This window comes from Anabrus simplex, chromosome 4, assembly GCF_040414725.1.
Source record: "Anabrus simplex isolate iqAnaSimp1 chromosome 4, ASM4041472v1, whole genome shotgun sequence".
Classification (NCBI taxonomy): Eukaryota; Metazoa; Arthropoda; class Insecta; order Orthoptera; family Tettigoniidae; genus Anabrus; species Anabrus simplex.
In genome coordinates, this window is record NC_090268.1 from 298,254,023 (window position 1) to 298,277,640 (window position 23,618).

The 23,618-nt window shown below is 37.8% G+C and overlaps 1 protein-coding gene across 1 annotated transcript in view; it reads right to left on the reverse strand.

The window, feature by feature from the left end:
• The window catches only part of fat-spondin (extracellular matrix protein f-spondin), a 149,642-nt gene that overhangs the window by 16,559 nt on the left and 109,465 nt on the right, over positions 1–23,618 (reverse strand). Inside the window, exons 8-11 of the mRNA XM_067145619.2 lie at positions 20,103–20,331; positions 15,980–16,151; positions 10,234–10,465; positions 2,468–2,669 (exon numbers count right to left, since the gene is read on the reverse strand). Of these exons, the coding sequence (XP_067001720.2) occupies positions 2,468–2,669; positions 10,234–10,465; positions 15,980–16,151; positions 20,103–20,331 (835 nt within the window). The remainder of the gene's footprint in view (positions 1–2,467; positions 2,670–10,233; positions 10,466–15,979; positions 16,152–20,102; positions 20,332–23,618) is intronic.

Sequence of the window (23,618 nt, forward strand, 5' to 3'; positions counted from 1 at the left end):
AATTGGAATACATAATAGGATAAACAGAATGCTAGGTCAGCACTGGAAGAGGATGAAACAGAAAAAAGACAAGGACAAACAGGAAAAATTGAAAGGAGGAGGACAGTCTCCACCAACAGGGTAATCAGACATGCTTTACTCTGGCACGCTGTGTTTTTACCAAAGGTGAGCGAGCGTGTCCCTGTTTCTCGCATGTGGGTCAAGGCCAGTAGTTGGAAGGTAAACCATACAACAGTAACACAAACAATTTTAAGTTCACTACTTACCAAATTCTAAAAGTGGTTGAAACTGCCACCTTCATTCCCCACACATTTTTGGCACATCGTTGAGAAATGATTAATCACTCGCAGCAATTTCATGACAAATATTATGTTTTACTTCTTGTATGGTGTGCAGGTTTGTCTTGTACAAGACATTTTTTAATTGACCCCAGATAAATTGGGGGACCAAGGGGTTCACAAATCCCTACTAAAATGTGAAGTGAGCGAGTGAGTTCCTATGATTCTTTCACCATTGTTGGCACACCTTACACTGATTTTTGCATCATGGAGAGCAGTGGCGGTTTCTGGTATAGCGCAATGGAGCAATGAACCTCCAGTTTATATCAAATTGTACTCAACTACGTAATTTTCATAACTCCCTTGTCAATCTCGAAGCTCTTGCTAAGTCTCTCTATCCGTAATATACTCGTACTGGCTTTCAATTCATGTGAGCTGCGCAAGGTCTGTGGCTGGATACTTGTCTGGAATGAACCCCCTTGCAAAGGCGATCTCTCCGTCCGTACATAGGCGAAGGGAGTGGCGAGGTGCGGGGGGACGAAAGCCAGCACTAAGGCAAGACCAGGATATCGCAGAAACGGATCTCTGTTCTTTACGCATGCGCAATAGGCCACTGTCTCAAGACTAGCTAGTCGTGTTGTTGGGGTTGGGGTATGTGCCTGCCATCTGTTGGCCTTACGGGAATTTGACCAGGCAACAGAGAATAGTGCACGTAACTAGCGCTAGTGTTGAAAAGCATCGTTACAACCAAAAGTCACATTAAACTGTCTAATTCCAATTAATATCTTGTCGCAAATACATCATTACTTACTAAACATCTATTAATTTGCCTTCTTTGGAATAATTACCTTTTGGAGAGAAACTTAACTCAAAAATCATTGAGGCAAAGAATAGCGGCAAGGTAATACCAATGAAAACTTTTAAATATAGTTGTTACTATTCCCATGACATCGGAAGCAGAAAGGTGTTTCTCTACCCTGAAGAGAATAAAGACTTTCTAGCGCAGCACAATGACCGAGGATAGACTTATTGCTCTTGCTATGTTGTCAATTGGAAGGAACTTTGTTCAAGACTGCGGACTTCAATGAAGCAGTTATTTCTTATTTTGCATGTGGTAAAACTCGGCATGTAGGTCTACTGTATTTTCTGCTCCTCTCGTATTTGATCACATTTCTAGAACTTATGTCATCTTAGTTTAGGAGGTTACGGCCCACGATGGAAGAGAAGCTGGCTGAGAGGGGGAGAGGAGAGGTTGGGGGGGAAGGCAATTTTTTCTTCTTTTGAACCCCCAGTGATGAAAGTCACGCGCCGCCACTGATGGAGAGGCAGTTCATATAATGCAGTCAGGTTTAGCAGCAATCCAGTAACAATTGTGTGCAAACAACCATGGAGGTGGGCTCAGGCCTCGCCTGAGAAGAATATTAAATGTAGGTCTATTTGTCCATTGTATACATTTTCCACACTCCACTCGCACAATGTGTGCCTGCGTACAGGGTCAGCTGGTTGAAGAGCATGTGCCACAGTTATTTTATACGGCTGTAAATGTAACAATTTGCACAAGACCCATATAAAATTCTGACTTTATGTGCAAGACACCAAAATTATACTTTAGGAGAATTTTCCAAATGATAATGAATGTCATCTAATTTTTCTTCGGTGAGAATCCTATGCTGCTTTTTTTTTTTTTTTTTTGTTATCTTAGGCTGGATATTTCCAATTTCTTGAAATTTATTATAAAGCCTTACAACTTGGATTGTCTACACCCAGGAATCTTTCTGGAAACAGTCTTTGAACTTCACAAGATGACTGAGTTACCACAAATGAATTATACGTAAAGAAACCCTGTGCCATAGAAAATGCACAAGCCATGACTGATTACAAAATTTAAAAAATCTTTCTCTCTCTCTCTCTCTCTCTCTCTCTCTCTCTGGAACAGCTGAAATACTACTGTAACATCGAACATGTGTACAAGGTCAGCTAGCAGGAATGCACATGCACACAAAACAAAGGCCACGTCAGGGAACAAAATGTGATAACATATAGCGCCTCGCCTTCCTGCATGCGACGAACAAGCTTGCTCTTAGGAAAAACATTCCACACGCCAGAGTGAAGTGTATCTGACCACTCTGTATGTAGATTATCACTTGCACTATGAAGTATTACTATAAGCTGCTGCTATACCAACTTACATTTAGCAGTTGCCATATCAAAGGTACATTCCTCCTGCTCTTGACATGGCCGTTGCTGCACCAGCTCAATCCTTGTGCTACACTTCTCTTGGAGACCAGGTTCCACCATCAACAAGCGGGTTCTCAGTTTCACTCCTTTGCCGCAGGTTGCACTGCATGGACTCCAGTCACTCCACTCAGTGGCAGGACACATTGGGTCTGGCTGCACATCACATTAAACAGTTCTCCATTATCTACTATCTACATAAATACAGTTATATTTTGTTGTACATTTCATTTATTGTCTTATACTTTGTTAGGTATACAAAAGTCTAAACGAGGTTCATTTCAGATTCTGCCTGTCTACCTGCCTGCTTGTCTGTGCATTTCACAAGAAAATGGCATAATAGAATTTCTTACAACTCGATAAGTTTACTGGTTAAGGATTAGGTTATACCAGATGAATCAGTTGCCCCTACCAATACTGTTTAATCCAAACAGCAGTTTTATATACATCCTAAAAACATCTGCCTTTCCAATACACACATTAAATACAGTAAAACAGATATCTTTGTATTTATGACCTACACAAAAATTAATTGGAAGTTGTTATGTCATAGTATTGTTAAATAATAGAAACCATGAGTGCACTCTCAAAGTGATGTGATATGACATTGCGACCATGTTAAAACTATCATACGACCTTAATCTACATCATTGTGCTGCAGTGATAGTGTAGATGGTAAGAGCTAGCCGAACAGTACAGTGTGCCAGTCTTACATGTGATAGGTTTGAATTTGGGGCAGTGATACTCTTATTTTTTATTTATTTAGTTTTTACTGTCACTTAATATATATGAAATAACCTTTTTTATGCTCGTTTTCAGTGAATGAAGGTGTATGTGGCCCTAGAAGGGCTGATATATTATCAGGGTCCGGCAGAGACAGGATAGGTTGTGAGAGACGAACCAAACAGCACTAACAGTGGTTAGCTACATTAGCAAATATTTAATGTGATGATCTGCTTGGTTTATACACCTTTGGGCATGCTACTGAATGGATATTCTGGTGTGCTGTAGCATAACTGGTGCTATTGATCTGCGGCCTTTGATGTTGAGTTGTTGAAGGCGCTCATGATTTTCTGGCTCCTGGTTGTAAACTGTTTGTTTCAAATGCCCCCAAAGGAAGAAGTCTAAGGCCCAGTTTATTCAAACTCACTTAACATTTAACTGCATGTTAAAATAATTTAACAGTGAACTTAACCAAATTAGCATTTAATCAACATTGGTTAAGTCTAACAATCTGTTAAAATCTCAGTTAACTTAACTACCCAGGTTCAAGTAGTTAAATTCTCTGTTGGCTCAAAATACGGCAGGTGCATTAGATGCAGAACTTGTGTAATTGGAATATTATAGGCCTTTTCCAGAAAGAGAAGCAGAAGAGATGATTTTCATACAGTTCTCCTTCTTTGTATTTTTTTGGACTTTGCTTGCACACTACGTCCAGTCACTGGTTTGATTTAAGTATTTCTAACCAAAAAATAATAAACAGAAGTATGAACTACAACCTGTGACAATAAAATTCGGTGAATGAAGTCAGAACGGTCGATCCGGCAACATTGGCGACACACAATGCTGCACCTGCGTAGCAGCAGGTTTTGACCACCTGCTCCCAACGTTGTTCAGTTTAGCATCGTGTGTGTGCCGTGTAAGACCTGTTTGACATAGTGCGTGTTTAGTGCGTTGCTTTTGAACTGCAAACAGGAACACGAACGACCGAAAGATCAATGTACAGTTTTGTTTTAAGCTTGGCAAGACACCGAAAGAAACGCATGCGACGATGCTGGTACGTGTTTATGAAGATCAAGCACTGTCCTTGAAGTGTGTGTACGAGTGGTTTGCCCGTTTTTGAGGAGGCTGGGAAGGTGTTTCTGACAACCCCCATAGCGGAAGACCGACGACGACCGTCAGTGACGGAAACATTGAGAAGGTGAGGACATTAATCAGGAATGATCAGCGATTAACTGTGCGCATGATAGCAGATGAACTGCAGATTAACCATGAATCCATGCGACAAATCATTACCCAGAAGTTAGGGAAGAGGAAAATGTGTTCTCATCTTGTGCCATATCACTTGACTGACGATCAGAAGCAGGCACGTTTAGAGGCTTCACAGGATTTTGTCGAAACGGCGGATGCGACACCAAATTTCTTGAACTGTATTGTCACGGAGGATGAAACCTGGTGTCTCAGGTATGACCCTGAAACGAAACGGCAAAGCATGGAAAGGTGTTCTCCAGGATCCCCTCGTCAGAAAACGGTCAGAGCCGAAAAGTCACGCATCAAACTCGCTTTGAAAGGAAAGAGATTTAACGATATTCCTGACATTCAATGAAACATGATGAGGCTTTTGAACACCATCCCAAAGGAAGCATTCTAGCAAAGTTTCCAGGACATGTATCGCCGATCTCAGCAGTGCATAGTTATGGGAGGAGACTATTTTGAAGGACAGTAAAGTCACTGTCATGCATTGTTCATCTATGTTGGTAGTACAGGACTATTCACGGAACTTTATTGTCACAGGTTGTGTTTAGTGGGAGAAGTTGTTTATTTATTATATGGAATATTATATCCTTCTATGGTTAGTAACAAGTATATATTTGTTAGGTACATTTACGTATTTATCATAGGGACACGGGGTTCTACATCTTCACGCCAGTGTGATCTATCATGGCGTCTTACTACAACACAGAAACATGACCAGATCACAAATAAGGGATTCAGGATCTTTCATAATATATCGTGATATTACAGTCTTGTTTCAGTTGCTTTAACATACATTGGCTAACATCAGTATGCACATTGAATTCACTACAAATTTTCTGCCAAGCGTCACTTTTGGCTTTGAGCAGGGATCCATTAGTTTGCTTACTTTCTATAATAAGTATCATCATCATCATCGTAAACCATCTCCAGTTTACCAGATGTGGTATATGAGCCTCCTCCATTTCATCTTGTCCTCGTACCATTCCTCCTCCACCAACTTGTCCCAATCATGACCTCTCAGCAGTACATCATTCTTAACTAAATCTATCCATTTCCTTCGTGGCCTTCCCATGGGTCGTCTTCCTTCTACTTTTCTGTCAAATTCCTTCCTTGCAGTTCTGTTTACTGGCATCCTCGTCATGTGATCAAACCACTTCAGTCTTGATATCTGAATCTTATTGAGGAGAGAATCATCTATTCCTACTTCTTCTCTAATTTTCTCATTCCTAATCTTGTCTTTCCTGGTTTTCTGTATCATAGTGCATAGGAATTTCATTTCAGCTGCCTGGAGTTTGGAATTATTTCTGTCGGTCAGTGTTGTGGTTTCGAGACTGTATGTAAGAATTGGTGTATAATAAGACTTGTACAATGTCATTTTTGTTTTCATAGGTATTTGCTCATCCCACAGCACGTGTCTTACCTGGTGGTAAAATTGTGTTGCCTTATTGATTCGATTGTTCACCTCATGTTTTGCTAGATTGTCATTTGATAAAATGCTACCCAAGTATTTGAAAACTGGAACGCTGTCCAGTTGAGCTTCATTTAACATGACTATTGGTTCTGCTCCTTTCCCATACACTTTCATCACCACCGTCTTGTTCTTACTGATATTTAAACCATATTTCTTAAACCCCTCATTCCAGCTTTGCATTCTCTCTCCCAATTCCTCTTCTGAGTCACTCCAGATCGCAACATCATCTGCAAATGTGAAGGCTTTGATATCTCCATGTTCTTTCCTTTTAATAGATTTCATTACTACATCCATCACAATAATAAATAGAAGTGGTGATAATGAGCTGCCCTGTTGCACACCTCTCTTTGTTTCAAACCAGTCCGACAAACCACGTCCTACTTGAATACAACTTCTATTCCCACTATACAACATTTTCATTTCGTCTATGAGGCTGTCTCGCACTTGAAGTTCTTTCATGCATTACCAAATTCTTTCCCTTGGTACACTGTCGTAGGCTTTCTCAATGTCCAAAAATATTAGAAATAAAGGATTGTTCTTCTCCCAGTATTTTTCCATTAGCATCCTAATTGCAAATATAAGGTCTGCAGTTGACCTTCGTGGTCTGAAACCATACTGCTCTTCTTCCAAAATTAGTTCAACAATATTTCTGATTCTGGTCTCTATTATTTTTTCCAATATTTTCAGGACATTTGGACAGTAGTGTAATACCACAATAATTAGTACATTTTTGTCGGCTTCCTTTCTTGAACAGAGGTACAATTTCTAAAAGAAGAGAAATTACAACCACACATGCTCTTCTCGGATTTTTTCATATTTGTCTATAGAGCAACAGGAAATTCAGATCAAGATGAAAAATTCTAATAAATGCTGACCTCGTGCACCTTGGTTTACAGCTGTTTTTCAACAAAAGCACATTGGAGCACGCTCAAAAACTTTATGGTTCTGTCACTGCCTTCTAGATTCTCACTGATCGTGACTCTTGTGAGAGTTAACACTGTATTAGGTAACAGTTCGCAGGAAATGTTTGGATAAACACGAGAATCTTAACATGCTGCTAAATTTTTAACGTATGTTAACAAACAGAGTGTTAGCGTTCTTTTAACTGAGATTGAATAAACTGGGCCTAATAGCGTAAAATCCAGTGACGTGGTGGGCCAAGTGGTTACGAACAGCTAACGTCCAATGTTGTGGAGGTTCATCCATTTGAAACTATAACACTAAAAGTTACACAGTAAACTGACATACCATAAATAATTGAAAGGATGTGATATTTTTTGAATGGGAATGGCTTACCAGGATAACTATGTTACTGCGTTACCTAATGTAAATAATGAACAATTCGCTACCCAAATAAATTGTTACACTACTACAACCTGATTACTTGAGCAAGCTTAGCTCTCCCAAGAAACAAAACTTAGTTTTCTGGATGATTACCTACTATACTTGCACATCAGGCATATGGCAGGAACGATAAAAGTGTTCAGAATCGTTTGCAGGATGTACAGTATGTCAGTACCATACGGGGTGCTAGCAGAGAAATATCGACCTCATGATGATCTCACAAATTTGCTGGACTGTAGAAAAAAATATTGGTAGGGCAGCTGATTCACTTGATATACTCTTTGATTTAGTATACAGTGGCATAGCAATATTAAGGGGGTCAAAACAGGAAATGTCAAATTGCTCCTTTAACATTAACTGTATTGGAAATTAAAAGTTGTGTAAAATATAATTTCTGATCTTTTATTTTTCACATGCTATTGCCGTATGAGGAATTATAATGGAGATATTTGTGACTATCATATTTTTTCACAAACTTACAAATATCTCCTGAAATATTAGTTCTATATAAAAAGTGGACATAACAAAAATTATTTAAAGTGCAGTTTTAATTTATATCTGATGCAGTTTTAGCACAGGAGCTGGAATAATGGATAGATTCAAAAACATATTTAAAAAAAAAAAAAATGCTGAGTCCACCAGGACGAGCATCACTGATGTGGAAATATTGCTCAACCATCATGGTAATGATCTAATAGGCAACAGTGGTGGTTGTTGTGATTGTTTCTTATAAGCTGAAAAACTGCCTTTGAAAATGAAAAGAAAAATGGTAAAAATGGTCGCTTGAAGAATAAGGGGAAAAGGACTCATAAAAGAGGGGGTTGAAAACCTATGTCTCGAATGCCCGAGACCTACAAACTTCTAAAACTTTTCACCAGTAACAATAACTAAATGACACTTGTTGTTTGTTAAAATTTACATTGTTTCTTCCGAAGCTGTTCACCTCCATTAGATGACACTGTTGCTTTGCTTATAAAAACCAACCTGTTAACGACAGGTGCACAACAGCTAGTTCACTATAAATTCAAGAACATTAAAAATAAAACAGGCAATACTGGGATGGCTTACCAAGATACCTATGTTAGTGTTACCTAATGTAAATAATAAAAAATTCACTACCTACCCAAATAAACGGTTATACAACTACAACCCAATTGCTTAAACAAGTCTAGCCCTCCCAAGAAACAAAACTTAGTTCGAACTTTATGTTATATATAATGAACACTCATAGAAGTTCTTATGAATGGGTATTTTAGTCCTGTCACAACATGGGCTGACAACCCCGCTTGACAAGGATAAAGCCTCGCCTTTTAGTTACACTTGCTTCATTCATTGTTCACTTTATACAGAGTAAATGGTCCTTCTCCTAGGTCACTTTAAAAAACTGAAAAGCAAAGTTTGACAGTATGTTCCAAAATGCAAAGAATCTCTCCAATGGGTAAACAGAAATAGTCATTTCCACAAATTAACACCATCCATTCTTAAAATAAATAGTAGGATGGCCCTTGACTAAATTGTTGTAACCAAGGTTGAAATTTACAAACACAACTTTTATTGCTTCACTTTATGATATTTACACAAATAACTGAAATTTATTTTGAAGCAAAAAGGAATATTGAATCTTGAGAAAAGTCTGTCTTTATACAATATGTACAGGTTTACAGTCTTTATATACACTTCTATCTTGAAAAGATAGTCTTTGCGAATTGACACGTTGATAGTCGAGAACTATCTGGCACACTAACATGAATGTCTTTGAGAGTCCTTGTTTGTGGAAGTGCCTGAATTCCTAAAAAGCAAGTTCAATTGATTGAAGAAATTCCACCTAGCGAAACTAAGGGAGCTTGCGTAAATTAGGGAATAAAAATGGCTTGTAAAAGAATTACGGAACATAGGCAGCGGAAACAGGTAAGGGAGCGGTGACCAGAGGTGAAACCTCGTACTGCCAGAAATTCAGTCCACCTGGTCGAAGCACATTTTCAAGAGGAGTAGCCTCCGTGCTCGACGTAGGGTGTATTCTGGAGCTGGACACCGGGCAAGTGGGCAATTGAGCAGGCAGGGAGCTCCTATTTATAGTACACTCGATGGTCAGGCACGCGCACTGAGGGCTGCGCGTCGAAGCTAGCAGAATGATACACAGGCGCGCGTGCAGCTGGCTGGTGGAGCGAGAAAGGGAGCGCCGGACATACAACATAAATAATAATAATTTAATATACCATAATGTTTAGTAGGTATACCAGTACTTATTTTGATATTTGTTTTCCAAAATACTTGTTTGTAAGACCCCTCCAATTTGGGACTAAAAATTGTGCTAAAAAGGAGATCTTATTTTTGAGCAAATATGGTATTTTTTAAATCTCGCTATGACATCATATTATTATTATTATTATTATTATTATTATTATTATTATTATTATTATTATTATTATTATTATTATTATTATTATTATTATTATTATTATTATTATTTCTAGAATGTTTTAGTTTCAGGAGAAGGTTCCATATCCTTAACTACACCAGGGAAAACAAGGCAAATATATGCAAATCGACGAATAGCCAATTAATATACACATCGATGATAGAGAGGATTAGGAGTATAAATACATAAGGACAAACAGGAGTAAGATAGGATAACACCAGCCAAGTGTAACATCTCTTGGGCTGATATTATAAGAAATGAAGAACAAATTTTGGACTATTTTCAGAGCCATCTCAAGAGAAGATATGACCATTATTAATCATGTCAGAAATATCCAAAATGTCCATTTTTGTACTATTTACATAGCCATTATTAATGATGTCAGAAATATCCAAAATGTCCATTTTTGTACTATTTACATAGCATATACTACAATACTTACACCTGATATTTTAGATACTGAAAGTCTTAACTAAGTCATTATTGTAATACATACAGTAATATCTTACTATGTCTTGTGGATCAGGGGGTCCTGTACACTCTGGCTGCATACACTTCTCCTTCTCGACAAGAGAAATGTGAGGGCACTTCTTGTTACCCATGCGGTCAAGGAATCGACGAGTCCTCATGTTGAAACCCACTCCACATGTGACAGAACACTCTGACCAGGGACCCCAAGGTGTAGTGTTGCATATTCCCTCTATTTCCTCGAGTAGGCCACCCTCTTCCAGTTCATCGCCTCTGTGACAGATTGAGTGTGTTCAAATTAGCGTAATCTTCATTCATGTCAAGGATTTTATCAAATATTTCATTTTCGTACACAGTGTATTCCTACAAACAAAAGGTATAAATATGTACAGTGTCAATTTTACCAAGCATGCAATGTGCAACACAATCCACTAGCCTACAGTTGTGCACAGTGTGCTCTAACAACAAGCCCTGCTGGTATTTCTCAAGTTATTCTCCTCACTGCCGTACTTGTTTGGAAAAAAAAAAAGCCATAAGTGCAATAAAAACCTTTAAAATTTAAATACAAATATGAAGTGTCATGCTACAGTTCTATCCATTGGCAGTACTGTTACAAAGACTTCAATGAATATCCTATAAGTGGTAGGACCATGCAAACACCATCAAAGTACCAGTGTGTCAATGACCACCCCACTTCAGATATGCACAAAAGTAGTCTGTTATTAGGTTTTTGAGAATTGAAGGTATGAAACCAATTGAAATTCATTGACAAATGATGATTCAGTATGGTGCTGCATGTTTGTCCGGCAGCAGCAGCAACAGCAGCAACAACATTACAAAGTTCGGTCCCATACTGCCTGTGCAACAGTTGGATCTGTAGATGGGCTGCAAACAGAGTCGTGAAGAGTCGACCCTAGCAGCTAAAGAGTCAACTCCAAGAATACAAGCAGTGCCATCGCGTGAGTAAATATGTCTGAATGTGTGAATGTCTGTAGTAACACTGGTCTAGTGGCTAGCCTCCCAAACATCCATGTGGGTTCGAAGTGTGCCAGGGCCTTACTTGTCCTTTATCTATTTCATTCTTTGTCGATGCGGACTAGGAAATGCGTACGGTATATTAAATATAACCTGTATAATAAATTTGTTTACTCTCATCCCATCTTGTCATGCGTTACTTGACAAATATTTGCTTTTTCTGTTATTTTCATAACGACTGCTAAGGGAAAAAAGTTTTAAAAAATTAGGCTATGTCGCACCATTGCATCCAAATTACCAACAGGTAAGCAGCAGGCTGTTAAATTTAAAGGACCATTTTCTCAGTCAACAAGGGCAAATGTATCCTTTTTTTATGTAGATGAACTTCCCAAAGTCAAACACAAAATCGATGACTCCATAGCTGTGCCCTTCCCTTATAAACCTTGCATGTATGAACTATAGTACCATTTATGTAGAGTGTATTTAGGTATTCTCTCTGGAACGGTAGCTGGCGATATCGCATTCTTAAGACACAGATTGCCTGTATATTAGCTTATATTTTATTGCACTTGGAGTAATCATCATCATATAAAGGAAAATGAAATAAATTTTGTATGACATAATTATCAAACTAAACCCATATCATTCTGAACTTGGATATATATCGGATGCATATTTACACATAGGCCGGTTCAGGTCATAGCTCACAGGGTAGGATGGCAAAAATTTAAATAAAAAAAAGCTACTTTAATATTATGATGTAGTGTAATGAGACTAAAAGGACCAAACACAATATGTAAAAATTACAAAATTTCAATTACAAAAAATAAATATTGAATTTTCACAACCGCATTGTAATCAAAACCGACTTTCATCCTATTAGGTCGTGTTACGTACATTTAGTATGTGCTGAAGAGATGTTAAGTACAGAACAAAAATGGCCAACCAGACACCAGTGGGATCCAAACTCACAACCTCCCACATGCTCTATTGGTGGAAAAATATCTAATTCCCTCCATGGGAACTTAGAATTTCCATTCAGATCTTAAGGCACCGATGGGATAGGACAAGACTAGGATGGGACTAGAACTGGAAAGGAAGCAACTATGGCCTTGATTAACCTTTTCACTCTGGTAAAGCAAGAGTGGATGCGTGACCTTGGGGATGGGTGCCGACGGCAGTTGTCTGAGCCCATTGTACAGATATTTTATGCCCTTTATACCTTGCTCGCATTTCTTTACATTGTTAGGACAAGACAGGTTGACTATTTTTAAAAATATTCAGTTAAATATATTTGCGCATGTATTAGTCATTTTCATTCATGCAAAATTTCCCATCCTTCTCTTAGATCCATGGCTCTGGTCAGAGCATTGTCAGAGTTAAATCTTTCCCATGGGCCAATGACCTAGATTTTAGGCCCCTTTAAACAACAAGCATCATCATCAAATCTTTCCAGTCTTCATTTTCCTCTACCGGATATGAGGATAAGGATCCAAATATACAGTTTATCATGCATTATGAAACATGGTACCACAGTGCATTCAAGCTACCTACATAAATGCTAATACATTACACGATAAATGACTAGCGTGAAGGTCACTCAAACCCTTACTTTCTAACCGATTGCCTCTGACGTCTGATGTCTCTACTAACGTCATATCATGAAGGTCGAATTTCTCCAGCAGTTTACCGTAGCTAAGCACAGAAAAGCCAAACAACACACGACTACTAAAGCAGCCCAGTCCACCAGCTTTGTGGCATTGCTCCCACACGAATACTACTGCAGTCCACCGGCTACCCAACACAGTTCTCTCCCTACTGCTACAGCAGTCCACTGGAGTGAAAAGGTTAAGCTACAGACCCAGCGTATGCCTGGCATGAAAATGGGAAACCACAGAAAATGTCCTTCAGGGGTGCCGACAGTGGAGTTCAAATCCAGTATCTCCTGAATGCAAACTAACAGCACCAGGCTGAGTGGCTCAGACGGTTGAGGCACTGGCTTTCTGACCCCAGCTTGGCAGGTTCGATCCTGACTCAGTCTGGTGATGTTTGAAGGTGCTCAAATACGTCATCCTCGCGACGGTAGATTTACTGGCATGTAAATTCTGGCACCTCGGCATCTCTAAAAACCATTAAAGTAGTTAGCGGGACGTAAAGCCAGTAACATTATTTATTATTATTACAAACTAACAGCTATCAGTACACGCCTCGAACCGCAACACCAGCTTGCGACACCAAACGCTATCGAGGTTGCACGTCATTGATCTACCATGGTGTGACTTACTTTATGATTGCAATATGTATAACCATATATTTTGTTTGTTTCTGTTCCAAATAAAAAATGCCTAGTAATTACCACATGTTTGGACCACTCAAGCAGACACTGGGAGGAAAAACATTCGGTTTTGATGAAGATGAATGGAGTGCTCAAGTGCTACACAGGCAACCAGAGTTTTTTTTCTATTGTAGAGGAATCCATGCACTTTGTAAGCACTGGGCGATTTACATTGAACATAACCTAGACTATGTAGAACAATAATATAGTTATGTACTACTTTTGTTTAAAACAAATGAACTGAAAAAGAAATACTTAAGGGGTTTGCATTTGACATGTCCTCATAGTAGCTGTGCTGTGCTTGATAGTTTGTTGTTACTAGCTATAACGAGACTAGCTATAACGAGACTAGCTATAACGAGCAAAATACATTGTTATAATTTGTATGTAATATCAATGGACCTTGTGAAGTTTGCCATGGGACAGCATATATGTTATGTGAAAAAACAAGCTGGATTGGTGTGAAAGAAATTTGCACACAAATTCACAGGTGTTTGAGTTCCAGTCAGTAGCACTCTTCACGTACTAGTAAAGAAAGTAAGGGAAACAGGGGAGAACTTGGAAGAAATTTGTGCATTGAACATTCAATCAAGAAATCTCTATCATATGGTTCAGTGGACTAAAGTAAGTCCAGCATCTGTCTGAATCACCATTAATTTTTTTTAAATTGCCATTGCATGAACTCAAACTGTAAGATATGAACAGACAACATTTCTGCATTTGAATTCATAATAGTGAAATAGACCCATAGCCAATGCTATTTTTGATGGAGCCTGGTTTATTCTAAGTAGGGTAGTGATCTTTCAAAACAATGGGTACTGTACTGGTTATCTATGACTTCAGGATATGGGCATGTCTGAGTGTGTGCTACATGTTTAAATTACATAATTGGACTGATCATCTTTTCAGATACAATTACTTGTCATTCTTTGAGGACTAACAGGGAAGGAGAAAGTGTCCATGTAGTTCCAGCAAGACTGTGAAGTAAGGCAGTCTTATTTTTTTGAAAATAAGGTTAATACAGTTAACATATGGCCTACATCCTCGCTTGACCTCATTCCTTGCAACTTCTATCCATGGAGGGTGTATATCAGTTCTACAAATCATGGAAGAATTTCATTCCTTTCTTAAGATGAACTGTACAAAGTCCATGGAAACAACTGTCTGCAATGTGAGCAGTACATACCAGCTGAAGGAGAGTACTTCAAGCATATTTTGTTCATAAGTGAGAACCAACTTTACATTTAACAAGATATTTTCTTTCTTTTCATGTGCAGGAGACAACTGGGCTACAGAAAGTTTGACCGGCAGTTAGGAATCTCAGAAATCCTCAATGCACTTACTAAATCTGACCCTGCACACTGAAGTTCTTACAACTAATGCTCTTTTATTACTCTGTTAATATGAGGTTTATTTTTAACACTAGCTTCTATCAAAGGTTTCACTCATGTGGTAATACTTCCTAGTAATTAGAAAAAAATCAGGCATACTGAATAGGATACACAATGTATAAGATCCAATGTGTAGAGAATGTATGGACAGATTTGTTGCAGATGATGCAAGAACTGCCTTAAATAACATGGCAATATTATGGATGGGGTGGTGAAAGCTTTGTAAAGGAGACTTTGAACTGTGTGAGAGCACTGGTAGAACATAACTGTAATGCTATAATAACAATGTAACAATGTGTGCACCCAAATGCCCACAGTAGTGGAACTATGAACTATAATGCATTGATGTCATACGGCAGTCAATATTCAAATTCCTTTTTCTCTCTTTTCAATCACGGGGTATCTTCAATAGACCTACCCCTTTCTTCTTTATTTATAGTATTTTTTCATTAAACACTAACTCTCAATTATTCAATCTGAGAAAAATAAAATCATTGTGGATTAGAACACTTAAACATGCAGCACAGTTGGCCCATTAAAAATTCAGTCTCCAATAAAGTGAGTTCTTTCCTCAGAAATTGCTGGTAAATGGAACATCTGAAGACAGCCACAGAAACCTGCTTCATTATAGGGCAATAGATTAAACTACTATCATGCTTGTACTAGTTAACATTTGTCTACTCTTCATTAACACTCTTTCTGAAATCTCTATACTATCTTTTATGTTTCTCCTCTCCCTTTTTCTGACCTTTCTCAATCTTTTATATCCTAAAATCCTCATTCCTAGTGGGGCTGGAACCCTTAAGTTCCTTCTCTTAGGGCTGAGGATTTAATTTGGATATCAATTTCTACTCAGTCAAAAGGTTCTAAGGTAACCCCTGGAGAGAGCTGGCACATATGCTTAAAAAACTGCTGATATTTCTGCATAAATATACAGAAAAAAAAAAAAAAAAAAAAAAAAATTATCTCTATTTCTTTACTCTGTAATTTTGAATCAAAGAAGAGTGTATGTTCATTTTAATTTATACTCTAGTAATAATCGGTATACCTAATGAAAACAATGTTGAATAAATATGACACACTCACGGACATGACGCTTCACTGGCAACACACATCTCCTTGGATACCAACTGTCGATCACATCCCATCATGAGGGCTTTCTGTTGATTGATGTATTCTCGCTGTCGCACTCTGAGACCCTTGCCGCATGTCACGGAACAAGCACCCCATTCTGTATATTCCGTCACAGCACACTCAGCTGTAATCAAATACCATATTTATTGAACTGATGAATGAAGTTCAACATTTATACAATTGACAATGTAGAACAGCAACAAGTAAAGTAGACTCTTTATGGTCCACACAAGTGGATGTTTTTAGACAGTTCAAACTCTCACTACAATTTTTTTAAATAGTTAATATTGCATGATGAGGACCAATCATTAAGCATATAATTTTGTTGTCATTTGTTTTTTAGAACCATGTGACGGTATGTAGAAGTTTTATTTTTCTTGGTAGATTTCCTTGAGTAAGTCTAATATTGTTTCAAGTCTGATAGAGATTTCTTCGAGTTTTTTGAAGTATTCTCCTAAATAAGAAGAATTAATCATGAAAATTATAGTTTTAATATTTAGACAGTTGTTAATAATAATTGGAAGTAGAGAGATTTTAAAGTAAATTAATTCACCAGTTACTTGCAAAAGGTTAGGAGTTGGGTTTATGGCAAATATTCCATAAGAGACCACATATAGTCAATGAAGCCAGTTAAGGAAAAAAAAAAAAAGAATATACTTAGCAAGGATATGAAAGACACATAGAAGATTAGATTCAAACAAATAAAATAGATATTGCCTTGATCAGTCAGAGAGGAAAAAGATCTATACACTGGTAAGTGCATAGTGGGATGGGTACGGTGCAAGGTTGTTGACAAAGGAAAGGGATGACCATGGCATCTAAATTGTTTGGATCTGAGAAAGTAGTTTTTCAAGTATGTTGTAACCATCATAAAAATTGGATGGACACATAGGGGAAGTCAGGGACTCTAGAACTGAATAATAGAATGAGTGCAAAGCAAAGTGTGAAAGAGAAGGGGATCCAAATTTCCGTAATGTCAACTGCATCATATCCAAAGATGGAGTTACTTCAATTAGAAGTACAAAATGAACATCACTTTGATATTACAAATATTCAACAGGATGTGTACATACAAGCATCTTATCTTTTTAAAATAAATTAGTAGTATACTTCACTAACTTACTTACGGCTTGGATAGTCAAGTTAATAGAATGATATGTTCATGGCCTTCCATAGATTTATTTACGTTGCTCACTTTCACACTAACTGATCAATTGACTGATTTCAATCAATTAATAAATCAGTCACCACTGATCTGTCCTGAAGGCTGTTGCCAAGGTGGCAGATTCCCCATCAGTTGTTTACCTAGGGTTTTCTAAAAGAATTTTTAAAAAGTTGGAAATTGATCAAACATTTCCCTTTGTAAATTATTTCAATCCTTACAAGTATTTGCCCCAATTTATCCTCTTGACTTTCAACTTTATCTTCATATTACAATCTTTCCTACTTTTAAAATCTCCACTCAAGTTTATTTGTCTACAGATGTCATTCCAAACCATCTCTCCACTGATAGTTCAGAACGTTCCACTTAATATCAATATAGTTGGTCCGTTATTGGACATCGTAAGTTTTCCAGCTAACTCATTCCTGGTTGCCAGTGTTTTGCCCGAGTTTGCTAAGTTGGGCTCATCAGTTGGTAAATAGCACACCTACCAAGATGCATGGCTAGTGCATACCGTGGACACCACAGCAGACACTATTTGGAGCCACCGGCAGTGCCAATGCACTATGAGAGACATTCCACTTAGTCGAGCTGTTCGTCTCCTTACTCCCAACCCAAGTCTTCCCAGCCCAAACTTTACAACATTTTCATAACACTACTCTTTTGTCAGAAATCACCCAGAACAAATCATGGTGCTTTCCTTTGGAACTTCCCAATTCTCAAATCAAGTAAACCTTGTGAGGGTCCCATACACTAGAACCATACTTAATTGGGATTTTACCAGTGACGTATATGCCCTCTCCTGTAGATCCTTAGTCTGGCTACATGGCTAAATGGTTAGCGTGCTGGCCTTTGGTCATAGGGGTCCCGAGTTCGATTCCCGGCAGGGTCGGGAATTTTAACCATCATTGGTTAATTTCGCTGGCACGAGGGCTGGGTGTATGTGTTGTCTTCATCATTATATCATTCTCATCATGACTCGCAGGTCGCCTACGGGAATCACATCGAAAGACCTGCACCTGGCGAGCCAAACATGTCCTTGGACACTCCCGGCACTAAAAGCCATACACCATTTCATTTTATTTTCATTTGTAGATAGATCCTTACTACAACCCCTAAATTCCCACATAACCATGAAAAGAGCTGTAACCTTTATTAACAATCCCATTTACATGATTACACCAATGAAGATCTTTCTTTATATTAACAACCACGAGTAATTAAACTGAGAGGACTTTTACTGTTGCCAAAATTTGTTGCTCTTAATTACAGATTTATCTTCATATTATGAATTTTTCTACCTTTAAAAGCTCAACTGACTGTGGTTTGGGTAATGCAGCTGTGAGTTTGCATTCACAAGATAGTGTGTTTGAACCCCACTGTCGGCAGCCCTGAAGATGGTCTTCCATGGTTTCCCATTTTCACACCAGGCAAATGCTGGGGCTGTACCTTAATTAAAGCTACAGCTGCTTCCTTCCTGTTCCTAGCCCTTTCCTATCCCATTATCACCCTAAGACCTATCTGTGTCAGTGCTTTAAAAAAAAAAAAAGCTCCATTCAAACTTAGTTGTACTTTAATGTCATTCCACACCATCTCGTACGGCCATGCGGAACACCCTCCCGCCCCGGTTTACATCGTGTCACTGAAAATTTTTAAAGCCAGTATAAAGATATGGATCATCTCATCTCCAGCAATGAAGAAAGTGTTTGAAAAGGCACTGATTATAATTAATTATTTTTTGTGAATTGTCTTTACCTTCTCAGCCAGTTTTAACTCTTTGGGGTTTGTGGTTATATTATGCAGAAGATTTCATTGAAGTGAACATTTTTGTATTCTTTACATGCTAAAGAAGTAGCCAGTATTGTCACAGTCCTAGAATGTTTTGCTAAAAACAACACCGAAAAAAGATACACTTTAACCATAACTGTTTCTACAAAATACCTGCTATTATAACACACACAGTTGGAAGCTAAAAATAATTCCTTGGAACATTCACTTTCTCTGATAGATGATATTTCAGCAACATTGTGTTTGGAAACATATGGTGTAGCTAAAATTGCATCGACAAGCTTGGTAAGGTATTATTGAAAAATTCTGGGAACAAAACAGTACCATATGCCAAATTTCTAAGAAGCTTTGTGGTGAAGAAACAGATATTGAAGAGGAATTCAGTGAAGAGTAACTGTGGTGTTTTTCACATATGCCCCTGATGTCATGTGAATGATGAAGGAACATTTTTACTGTAAAGATAATTTTTCACAGACAGACACAGAACCTCAGAATTCCCTCCTTTGTATACTATAACAGCAGTCAATAAGGTAAAAATTGTATGAAGCAAATAATTTATCAGAATATTTAGTATATTTCCCATTATTTATTTTGACGCTTATTGTTTCTATTTTTATACATATTTGCTTGCTTATTTTACTCTTTGTGCTTGGAAAGCAAAGCATTAGATATGTTTATCTTTCCATTTCCCAATATGAACGCAATACAAAACAATATGACCAGATAATTGAAAAGCAACAATTGTTAATGGATATGTGGTATCCCTACAGCCACGCCACGCAGAACGTGCACTTTTGCCGTGAATACTGGGTAAAACTAAATGTACAGCAAGCCTCCACAGGTTTGGGTAGCTGGCATCGCTTCTAGTGCTGTACTCTATATGGACCCATGTAGGTGGCAGTTAAGGTGTTAAGCATAAAACTAGACCTATTTCACATGTAGTATGTATAAAAATATTAATTTTGTTGTTGAATTCCACATCATTGAATTTATTAACTTTACTTATTCTTGCTATTTCATCCAATTGAAAATGAAGTTACTGTTAATTAATCCTGCCTAAAACACTTTTTGAAAAATGCAAGTAGTCTTTCCATTATTAATTCTTTCTTGCACTTGAATACTTACGCCTTGTAGTGTCTTCAGTGTTTTCAGCTACGTCAACAAGTTCTCCTAGTAGTTCATCCAGGTTTTGCTCATCACAGCTCTTGGGAATGACACTGTCTCGGAATAAGTAAAGACGAGCAAGTGGCTTCATTTCACCACCAGGGTTGTAGAATGGAGCTCGAGGATCTTCTGGGTACATTGTTGTTATTCGGTGTATCCTCTCTCTGGGAATGGTGGGAGAGTTGGGGGACTGCAATGGGCAAAGACTGCATTAGTTCCTGATAAACAATCCTTAATCTGGATAGATAAAGACAGAAAGTGAGACAAGGATGTGAAAAATATGTACATAGGTGCTCAAATACATCGGCCTTGTGTCAGTACATAGATACGAAAGGGAAAGCAACAAACCAGTGCAAATCAAGTTGTATATGGAAATGTAGGAACATGAGGCCTGTCTGGACAGTTTCTGTCTTTTTATATATGATTTAATTTGCACTTGCTTCTTGTTCCTTTGTTGTTTTCCAAGTCTTTTACCATCTGCATTCATCTTTGTCTTTTTTTTTGTCTCCTCCCTTTTCCTGTCTATGTGGCTTTCTCCTTATCCTGCATTTCTCACATGAAGATTGAAGATCTATGAAGATAAAATTGGAAAACCACACTGAATGGAACACATAAGAGGAAAAACACAATGACATTTCATTGTGGGAAGAGGGAAAAATAGAGTGAAAACACTAGAACACAAGAAAACACAAGGACAAACTCCACATCTTAATGCACTGCTGTTTTCAAATACATCAGCCTTGTGTCGGTACATAGATATGTAAGGGAAAGCACCAAACCAGTGCAGACCAAGTTGTATATAGAAATATAGGTGCATCAGGCCTGTCTGTACAGTTCCTGTCTTTCTATATATGATTTAATTTGTACTTGCTTCTTGTTCCTTTTTTGTTTTCCAAGTCTTTTTCCATCTGCACACTGATATATGATACATATATTTTTATTTTCTTATACGTCTATTTCTTCTCAGTCCCTGACAACCTCATTTCTGCTTCTCATTTTCATCAGGAGGGCAGGCATCAACACACACTTCATTATAGATCTTGTATTGATGCATGATGTGTAGGTAAGAAGAAAGCTAGATAAACAGCGTAAAGGGAAAGAGATGAAAGAGATGGACACGTACAATAATAATGTTTTCGGTTTTACATCCCACTAACTACTTTGGACAGTTTTCAGAGATGCTGAGGTGCCTGAATTTTGTCCCACAGGAATTATTTTGTGTGCCAGTAAATCTATCAACAAGGCACCTTCAAATACCACTGGACTGGGCCAGAATTGAATCTACCAAGTTGGGGTTAGAAGGTCAGTGCCTCAACCATCTGAGCCACTCAGCCCGGCAGGAAAAAAATTCAGCTGGTATTATTTTATTTGTAATGACCCATGGAATCCTTTTTTGTTTGTTCTGTGTTCAAAGTCTCTAACCACTCAGTTAGAATGTACTATATAGAGATAAAAGAACATGCAAAGGAACACATAATAGGAGAAACACAATGACAGATCAATGTGGAAAGAAAGAGCAACAGAAAGAAAGGACATGGACAAGCATAAAAATATAGAAACACAATGACAATCTCCACATCTTGAAATAAATGGGCTCTCCTCATCAAACAATACAAATTCCGGCCCCTCAAATGAAATGTAAAACCTGTGAATAACTAACATGATTATAATTACAGCAATATACTCAATATATTGTAAAATTATATGAACATGGGGATTATTAATTATTGTAAGATTATTAAAAAACATTGTTTTAATAGGTTTTATTTGGCTGTCTCTATGGTTTAACGGCTAAACTGCTGAACTGCGAACACAACCATACATCACTTATGTATTTGTGCTTAAAATTAGTTTCATTTTTCAGTAACTACAGAATATACTCTCTAACCAATACTGAAGTCACAGTTATAATAATTTATTTGATTACAAGCCAGAAAAATTTACTAGCAAAATTAAATCAAAATCTGTTCAAATAAAGTTTGAAAAATATCAAACCGCACAACTCCTAGTGTAAGTACACCATGTTATTACCTTTGCGCAAAGAGAGCTTGTTCGAAACTGAGTTGACTAATTGTCACTACATCAAGTCATTGTTGGAATTAAACATTTTTTAAAAATAAACATGTGAAAAAAAGTTAAATGATAAGCAAATTTTGCACATAATATGATTTCAGGTAAACTGCACATCAAGGAGGTATCATTTTCTAACTAAAATATGAAATTTTGGTATCAGTTTTCATTGCTGTAATTATTTTTTAATAATTTAGTGCAGGTCTTTTGTGAGGAACGTGTTGCGGTGTTGCGAGAGACGATAAGGGCAAGCATTGTTGTTTAATGCTGTACTGTGTTACATTCAACACAGTTATAATAACAACTGCCAGATGCAACTGAATGGCAATTCTTCTATGTACAATTTCTAAAAACAAAGTATTTCGTTGTGATCTGGTCTTCTGACCTTTTCTGTGCAGAGTGACATTAGGCTAGATAAATATTATTTTTATGTTTTTGTGAGGAGCCTGTGGGGCCCCTGGAAGGCCCGGGCCTGCCCGCATTGCAGGCCCTGCAGGCCCTAATGTTACACCCGTGTTCTACACCCATTTCTTTTCAGCCCCTGACAAACTTGTTTCTGCTCCCCATCTTGACAAATCTTCAGTCTTAAAGTGTGGGATTAGAAGAAACCAGATAAACAGGGGAAAAGAAAGAGGCAAAAGACATGGAAGAATACAGGACAATAATGACGCATTGGGATCCTTTACTACTTCTGTGTTCATCCTGTGTTCCTAGTCCTTTACCATATGTTTTCTTCCTTATTTCATATCTCTTTCCTATTTCTCTGTTTATTCAGCTTTTGTCTTATCATACACTGCATCAGGATTGAATATCTGTGAAAATGGGAAAGAGAAACAAGCTCCACAAGGGCTGAGAAGAAATGGATGTAGACAAGGAGGTAAGGAATGAATCCATTTATCTCAAGATGACAGTGCATGAAGATGTAGAGATTATCCTTGACCTTTTGTGCTTGTTTCCTCTTTCTGCAGCTCTCTCTCCTCACACTGACCTGATATTATGTTTATTCTATTTACATAGATAGACGACATGTGATTAAGTGATATCATTACTGGCTGAGACATGAGAAAGTACCCAATGACATCATAGCATGAGTACAACTATTATATGATGAAACCAAAGGTTGTGTCCAGGTCCAGGATGAAAGGGCAGGTTGGTTCAAAATGAAGAGTGGAATCCAGCAAGGAAGTTTGTCTTTAACCACTCCTCTTCAAATTCATAATGGACGAAGTTATAAAAGCAGTTAAAAGAAAGGATCCAACAATTAATGCCCTGGTTTTTGCTGACGATGTAATGGAATAGAGCGAGACAGAAGCAGAAATACAAGCTAGACTAGATCTTTGGCATGAAGCTTTTACAACATTAGGTCTTAAAATCAGCAATACCAAGACAATGGGCTTGATGATGAGT